This window comes from Trachymyrmex cornetzi, unplaced genomic scaffold, assembly GCF_001594075.2.
Source record: "Trachymyrmex cornetzi isolate Tcor2-1 unplaced genomic scaffold, Tcor1.1 scaffold1354, whole genome shotgun sequence".
Classification (NCBI taxonomy): domain Eukaryota; kingdom Metazoa; phylum Arthropoda; class Insecta; order Hymenoptera; family Formicidae; genus Trachymyrmex; species Trachymyrmex cornetzi.
This window is the reverse complement of record NW_017295933.1, coordinates 122,930-132,110: the sequence shown is the minus strand read 5'-3', so window position 1 is coordinate 132,110 and position 9,181 is coordinate 122,930. Positions and strand designations below refer to the sequence as shown.

The following is a 9,181-nucleotide window of genomic DNA, read 5'->3' as shown; positions in this document are numbered from 1 at the left end:
GAATTTTTTCAGATTTTTTTAATACCGTATTTTCTCATGTTGTTAAAAATAAGAAAATGCAGTACTAAAAAGTTGATAAAAAATTCTCAGAACTTTATATGAGAATAAAATAAATAATTTTTGTCTCTTGCAGAGATATCTCTCTAAATATATTTGTAACTTCGCATTCTTTCAAGTCATTGAAGCGAATGCCTAAGCAAAATATCTTGTAACGAGATGTGTATATTACACATGACTAAAATATTATTTTTTTGTAAATTATGATATCTGTACAAAAACATCCTACAATGATTTTTTTTGTACATATATAGCAAAGTTAAAATTTTTATATCAAACTGAATAATTTTCTTTTTTTGGTACAGAAAGTAATTTTCATAATTTTTCTAAACATTTTCTCCAATGTTTGCATAGCAGAATAATTTAGTAGAGACCTTAAAGAATATGTATGAATTTAAAAAAAATGTTTCGAGCACTTTAAGAGCCTTAAAATCGAGTCAAACACGAATAACCTATGCGTGCCATCCAAAGGTACCGAAAATAAATGTGTTGTTCAAGGGTTTAAAAATTATTATATGTATTTTTGAAATAAATTTGCAAAAATTTCAGTTTAGAAAGCTTTTATTAGGAATAGATTATACTGATCATGTAAACTATTATTTATTTGGAGATAATTATACTTAATAGCGTACGTATTCCTTCTGACTCTGATTTTGTATTGCACATAATTGAAGTATTATGTGTGATATACTTTGATGAAATTTTACAAAGAATTATGAAAGATTTTATTGATCTCAATAACAAATATAATTAATATTAATAAAAATAGTTATTATTATTATTAAAGATATATCTCTTGAAAGAAATTAATTATTACTGCAGTATTAAATATGTATATATATAATAATATATTTAAAAAAAAAACAGTTAATAAATTACTTAAAAATAATTATAAGTATTTTATGGAATAAATTTACAAAAATTTCAGCTTGGAATGTTTTTATTAGGAATGGATTATATTGATTATAATAATAATAATAACTTTATTGAGTGCAACTTAACATTAAATACAAATAAACAGATAGAAATACAATAATATTCGATATCAACTACACAACAATAGGCGGGGCGACAGCTAAGCAGTTGATTTGAAGCCGTACCTGAATATCAGAGTAAAAGTTTTAGATTTGACAATTCTGAAAAGCAAATTAAAAAAAATTTTAATATTACGAATACATGAAATACAGGTAGTCTAACACAAATAATACAAATTTGAAATTAGTTTCACCAATATACAAAGTGCATAGGAGAGAGCAAGATTCAGTAGAGAAAGACAGGATGACTAATAACATGCACAAATCATTCCGAATAATTGGATAAAATGTACAAACATTGATTTAACAGTCATAATTTAAAGCGATATATCGGGTTATTTCCGAACGAAATGCAGAGAACGACGAAAGAGAGCGTAAAGCAGAGCTTTATAAAATTTTGTTGCGGTGTAAGAAAAGGCACTCTGAAATTTAGACGTGTGATGAGTAAGACATGAAAGTTGATATTGGTGACGGATATCAGGAAGTGTTACAATGAGAATGAACATTAAAACGAATTAGTTCACGAAGATCTGGGAGTATTAGCACGAAGAACATTATAAGTCAGGAAACGTAAATGGACTGTGAAGTGTTGGAAAATATACAGCCAGCCAGAGCGTTGCAAACAAGGAGTAATATGATCACATTTTCTAACACCGTAGGAGAAACGAAGACAAGAATTTTGGATTAGTTGTGTTATATGAGTGTGACGTTGTTTAAGACAGGGAATATATACAGTGTCAGCATAATCAAACAGTGATATAGAGATTGTGTAACATGCAATTTTTAAGAGACCGACATGATGTTTCGCAATATTAAAATACGCATAGATTACACCATAGTCGCTAACGTCGATCTCATCGCACATGCCCCGATTCCATGACTTGTAAATCAAGAGACAGAAATATTAAATCCCAAAGAGATGTGTAATTGCTTGTTATTCTTGTAGGCGTATTAATTATCTGTTTCAGTGAGTACAATACGTACAATATTGGCAATGCAAGTGCGTTTAATTTTTAACTAATATTGATTTTATATTGGACAACATTGGCGCATTACACTGCCAATATATTCAATAAATTGTATCAATAAATTGTGCTAGAAATGTGCTCGGCGGTTTTTACAGCGATCATATCATATATTCTGTGTGTTAGCAGATTTGTTATATGTATATGTATATTTCCTGGCATTCTGCCGACAAAATTTGTAGCAGACCATTTGTAAATTTATTTTTGATTGATTTGCCAAAGATATTTGGCAAATTCCATGCTTAGCAACCGCTTTTCGCTACGCGATGCGCATGATTGTAGGGGTAAACTGTGCGCCGCGCCGCAGGGGATGCGCGAGACGCACAATACGAGGGACGAGAGCACGCGGACGAGTGTCGTCGGGAAGGATAGTGCGTGCTGTACAAAGTACATAGTACGACGACGTGTGCATTTAACGTCTAATAGTAGATGTCTGATAGTAGAATTATGGTGCGAGCTGCAAAGGATCGAATACTCGATACATCATTCGTGACGGTCACTCTGACATTCACGTTGCTGCTGTTCGTCGATCAAGTAAGAACGGCGACAGGCGACTGTAGGTTCGTCGGGTCATATTATCGCTCCCGTTTGTAGGGTTGTTAAATGCATATAATTGCATCTCGCGAGAGAGACGTTTACGTTACTGGAGACGCGTTCCATTCGCACCCTTTCACCCGTACAACCCTCGTCCATTCGGCTCCTTCGTTGCATTTTCGATCAATACACGCCCGCCGCCGTGTTTGTCATTCATGCATAAGTCTCTTCAGTCTTTTCCATGCTCCTTTAACCCATTGATGGTCGGCGGTTTTGATTTCTGAGTAAAATGTTATTATGAATTAAAACAGTTTTTTGAATTTTGATAAATACTATATAATAAATAAAATAATTCTTATTAATAAACAGCTATCTTTTAAGCTTTTTGTAATTTCTATAAATACGCGCGTTTCGTAAATTAAAATTTTCAAAATAATATATTGTTGTAAGAAATATTAGTATAGAATGATTTTGGATATATTTAAATTAAAAAAAAAAGTTGAATATATGCAATTCTTTAAAAGGTAGCGGATGATCAAAAATAATTCAAAAAATTTGTTACAAACTTTATTCAATTTGTTATGATCTAGTTGCTTGGAGCCTTAATTTGAAATAAACAAAGAAAATTTGCACATTTACTCTAAGGAAATAAATTAATGCCGAAAAATAATCTCCTTTTTTCCTTACTAATCTTACGTGTAATAGCTAAAAGTTATAGCATACAAAGAAAAACTTAAGCACTATAAGCAAACCTTTTTTAGATTTTTGCTACTTACGTTATTGCCTTCCGTTCTCTACTTTAATTGACCAATTCGCTTAGACCCGGTTGCACCGTTTACGTTACTTTGACTTTAAACGAAGTTTAAAAATTTCTTTCTTTTTTTTAAAGTTGATAGAAAAACAGAAAGGGAGACAGTTTTAAACCTCGCTAAAAATTAAAGTTGGTTCAATTGGGCCTTACTACTTTATGTTTTTTTTGTATGTCATAGCCTTAACATCTTAGCGCAAAATGCAATTTTTTAAGTGTGAAATCAATAAAGACTGTTTAATGATTTTAAGAAATAAAAGGATCTTTAAGAAGTAAAAATAACATGGATTTAATTAAAATTTTTATAATTTTGCGGTCTTTTTTTTCCCCTCAACTACCGCATCGTTTTGCGATTCTTGTTAATTTATGGAAAATTATGGAAATTGCAATCGATTGATGAACGTCTTGTTGAACATCATGCTTGATAAACAATAGTTAATCTTGTAATTTTTAAAAATAAGATATAAATTGTGTGATATATATATAGAAATAACTATCATTAATAGAATTTTTCGTATCTGTATTTTTTATAATATTGAATTATATTTACTATTTTTTGATGAAGATTCATTTCTTTGGATTGAAATATCGTTTGATACATTATATAATATGCCTTATGCGTATGTATTAAGTAAATAGACAATTTCTTTTTAAATAGCTTATTGAATATCTAAATTAATGAAGAGCGCAAAGAGGGGAAAAAATGTCTTTCTCAATTGTATACTTTATATATAGAATATATAGATCATTAATCTATAACCAATTTATTTATTATTAAAAAATAAAAATATAATATACTTATAATTATAATTATCTTGTTTTTAAGGTGTCTTCTAAGCTATGCAATGGAAAGCATGTGTAAGTCTTATTTTATAAATATGATATAATATTGAATACGAAACTAGAAATGTTGAGTAAACTATAAATAAAAAGATGCAAATTTGTCGCTTTTTAGCTGTTCTCCTCCAGAGGAATGCTGTCCTCATGGCTGTTGTTACAGTGCATACTTTACGCCGCCAGTGCATCCAGTTCATGTTTCAGAAATGTTCAATTTCATGATTTGGACTTATTGGTATCTGTGGTTAGTATATCTTTTCAATATTTTATTAAATAACGACATGAAGTAAAAAGGAAATAAATTTTTAGTCCTTTTTACTTATTATATGATTTTTAGATTATCGTTATATTATCGTTATATATGAAAAATAAACTATTGCACTAATATCTTGCGTTCGTTTTTATTCCTCTTGAATATAATTATTTTAGATTATTTTTGTAGCACGATTTTCTAGCGGTTTGTTCTAATATACATGTACCGTTCGTATTGAATATAATTTTATTTTATATGCATAGTAGTCCTGCATAGATGATTACTTTATTATTAGTATTATATAAATCGAATAGCAGAACTCGAAGTATCTTGTTTACAGGGTGGTAATACTTGTAGCCTTAGCTATAGCCGTAACATACGGCTTTTGGCTATGGAAACGTTACCGTTCGGCATTGTCAGAAGATGGCACGTCCTCAGAAAGAACATCTACAGGACCGTGGTATCCGCCTCCTCATTATAGCCGATGTAGTTCCTTTGTTCAGGCACTACCACCACCATACAATGAGGTACACTGTTAGAAATATTCTTAAATTTCATTAACTTTTAAGTTACATAATTGAATTTAATTTCATGACATTACATTAAATTTAATGTATTTGTAACTAAAAAGTGTACTTTTCATAAAATTTTATTAAAAGTACATTAAATTTCATAAATTTAATGTACACGTTCATTACATTTAAGTAACTACTGTAACTTAATTTTCAGTTAAATCATTTATTACTTTTAATTTCGTTCATAACCACGAGCTTCATTTACGTGTAAAGGAAGCTCGTGGTTACATTTCTAACAGTGTATTAAAAAAAAAACTTATCTATTTAACGAAGAACTTGAAGATTGAAAAAAAAAGCGTCGATTGCACATAGTATGTGTACATGCTATAATACAATATATACAACAAGTTTTACAACTTAGAATTTTATGTAGTAGTAGATAAATCTACTCTTATTATCTAATTTATGCTCAGGTAACTGCAAAACCAGATCTTTATCCCTTAGTAATTGGCTACGATGATAGTTCAGGCAAAGGTACTTCTGGTTTTGTAATGCGCTACTTCAGATCATTGTCGCATGCAAGCACATTGGATTCGTTGAGCTCCAGTTTTATGTGTAATATGGTAAACGAAGCGAATACTATTATTCCGCCACCGTATTCTTGTAACAACAGCGTCGATGAATTATCAGCAGTAGAGTGTGAAAGAAGAGAAACTGGCGACATTGGTTCTATTGTCTCCTTGACAAATCACAGAACGACCTCTGACATATCAAGTCTTGGTGCTCAATCACCTTGTTCTCCACCGAGGGCTACTAGTCCAACGATAGAAGTATGCTTTTAATTATATTTAAAACAAATTAAAGTATTATTAATTAATTAAAGTAATATTAATTATAGTAAATTTAAAACAAATTATAGTAGAATAAATCACAATTAAATTTAATGTTTATATATATCATATAAATAATTGTGTATATATGCGAATTATTTCGTGATTAATTTTTATGTTTATTACTTTCCAGTTGCGGGAATTATTGGACAAGATACAACAACTTCCTCATTTATCTAATGGGCATTCCACTACCATGCATTGCCAACAGAATCAAGCCCCGATCTTGTATATAACAAGTAGCGATGGTATTACGCAACAACGGCCTTTAAGTCCCAGCGACGTTGGTTCGTACAAAGTTAGAAGAACCAGGGGCAAGCTGTACATGCCGTTGGGATTGCCGAATTCGCGAAGCAAAACGAAGCGATGGTTATCGCGCTCCGCACCAACAACACCTTCAGGTACAATACCAATGTCCTTCTTGCCAGGACAGAGCAGGAGGCCTTCAGAAACCGAAAACAACAATCAACAAGCGGTGCCACTGCTTTACGAGCAAGACGAAAATGAAACCAACAATGCAGATCAACCATCGGATGTTCCATTGCTCGCTGAATAAGCAGAAGAATGACAATCGATATGACACGGTGTCTATCTAAGCCGTTCGTGCCATTTCGACATCGCAATGACTTCGCGTAAGGATTATCGATTCTGTACACATGTATACACTCACATACACATACACATACACACATAACAGATTTAAATATTTTTTAATATGGCTCTGATACATTCGATCATCATGTGCGTCATATCATAAAATTATACACTTTCGGGACGTATTTAATATATTCAACATGAGGAAAATCTAAATCTAAATATTTATATTTTGTTAAAATATACATATACAGGGACACAGGCAAATGTATGAAGAGAAATATATTTACTAAAAGCGGTGTGCCCTCTTACGAGTAAATTATATTAGGAACTGCAAGATTTGTACTACAGATGCATGGCGAAATTATTTTAATTGTAAGAATATTGTGTTTATGGTAAAATATTGTCTGCTTAATTTCGGAGGATTCCTTTTGATTTTATATACTAAATTATATTGTATTATAATATATTACATATTCTAATCAATTATATTATATTATATTTTATATATTGAATACATATTATAATCAATTATATTATATTATATTTTATATATTGAATCATAAATAGAATGAATAAGCGTAATAATCTACTACATATAATAACGTATTTTATAACATATTCTTTACATCACAATTATGCAAATTATTATTATTAAATTGACATAAAATAATGTATAATACAATTCAATATAATTCTGAATATATAAATAGTTTATATAATATAATATCGTTCAATATATAAAATAATAGTAAAATAATGAAAAAAATTTCAAGAAATAATACATGACGGATTAGAAATTTCTTTATTATCAAATAAATTCTTTATCATCAAATAAATTTATAAGCGAATTATATGTAAAATTAATACTTATGTATATATATCTCGTAATAAGTTTTGAAATTACATTGTCTAATTGTTAATATCCTTTCATGAATAGAACGAATAAACGTAATAATCTACTACATAAAAACGTATTTTATAACATGGTCTTTATGACATGTTCTTTACACAACAATAATGCAAATTATTATTATTATTAAATTGTCATAAAATAGTTTTTAATATAATTTAATATAATTCTCAACATATTAATAGTTTAAAAAATAATATAATTCAAAATATAAAATATAATATGACATAATTAATTATATAATATTATTATACATTATATATTATATACAATATAATTTAACATATAAAATAATTTAATATAAAGCCCCGGACACAATGCGAAGGAATAGCGATAACTTTCCAAGGTCGCAAAAACAATTTTTTCATAAGACAAGTTTGATGTAAAATTTTCCGCTCTTTCGAAATCCGCAGTCAAAAATAGGGTGTCCCATTTAAGAAAACCATCATGACCTTGAAATAACCTTCAAAATTGACATCAAGGTCAAAACCAATGGTACAATTAAATGACCCCCTCTGCCCTGGTCAACTTTTATCTAAACCATTTTTTTGTAGATACCGTAATTTGGAAGATATTCGGGTCCATAGATTAAAATGACTCACCCTGTATATACGTTCTGTCAAAAAAGTACCGGGAATTGGTCAATAAAACACAAAATAGTTATTATTCATTCAAATTTATTGTATCGCCTTCAAAGTAGGCCCCTTCCGAAATAATACACTTATGCCAACGAATAATCCAATCATCAAAACATTTTTTAAACGCATTTTCCGGAATCGACTTCAGTTCTCGCCGCGAATTCTCTTTTATATCTTCTATCGACGATATAACGAGTGTTTCGAAGTGGTAATTTGAGTTTTGGAAAGAGAAAAAAGTCAGCCGGAGCCATATCAGGTGAATACGGTGGTTGTTCGATGATATTTGTTGAGTTTTTGGCCAGAAATTCGTTCACAATGATAGCCTTGTGAGATGGTGCGTTATCGTGGTGCAAAATCCATGAGTTTTTTTCCACAAATCTGGCCTTTTTCGATGAATTTGCTTTCTCAAATGCCGCATAACGCCTAGATAATATTCTTTATTTACCGTCTGACCTTCTGGCAAAAATTCCGAGTGCACAACACCGCGATAATCAACGAAAACAGTCAACATAACCTTGAATTTTGATCGACTTTGACGTGATTTTTTCGGTTTCGGCTCAGTTGGAAGGCGCCAGTCCGAAGCTTGTTGACTGGTTTACATATCAAACTCGTAAATCCATGTCTCATCACCAGTTATAATGCGTTTTATGAATGTGGGGTCGGAATTGACTCGTTCTAGCATGTCTTCAGCGACCTTTACTCGATTAAGTTTTTGAAGAAAATTGAGGTCTTTCGGAACTAGTCGAGCGACAACGCGTTTCATGCCCAAACAATCGTATAAAATGGTACGAATTGATTCGTGAGACACCGTAAGTTCAGCGGCTATCTCTCTCAAACTGAAATAACGATTTTCAGTCACCATTTCCTTCACTTTATCGATGTTAACTTCAGTTGAAGACATTGATGGCTAACCAGAGCGAGGCAAATCTTTCATCACATCTCGACCGCTTTTCAATGCACTGTACCACTCATATGCACGTGTTTTTGATAAAATCGATTCACCGTAAGCCTTCTGTAACATCTTCAGCGATTCGGCACACGAAATTCCATTTGCAATACAAAATTTGAGACAAATTCTTTGTT

The 9,181-nt window shown here is 30.8% G+C and overlaps 1 protein-coding gene across 1 annotated transcript; it reads left to right on the top strand.

Annotated features, from left to right (window-relative positions):
- Positions 1-2,545: 2,545 nt before the first annotated feature.
- LOC108770836 (uncharacterized) lies at positions 2,546-6,723 on the top strand. The gene is made up of 6 exons (XM_018522568.1): positions 2,546-2,650; positions 4,285-4,316; positions 4,414-4,539; positions 4,889-5,075; positions 5,537-5,893; positions 6,087-6,723. The coding sequence occupies exons 1-6, from the start codon at positions 2,546-2,548 to the stop codon at positions 6,507-6,509; spliced, it is 1,230 nt and encodes a 409-aa protein (XP_018378070.1). The 3' UTR covers positions 6,510-6,723.
- The last annotated feature ends 2,458 nt before the right edge of the window (positions 6,724-9,181 follow it).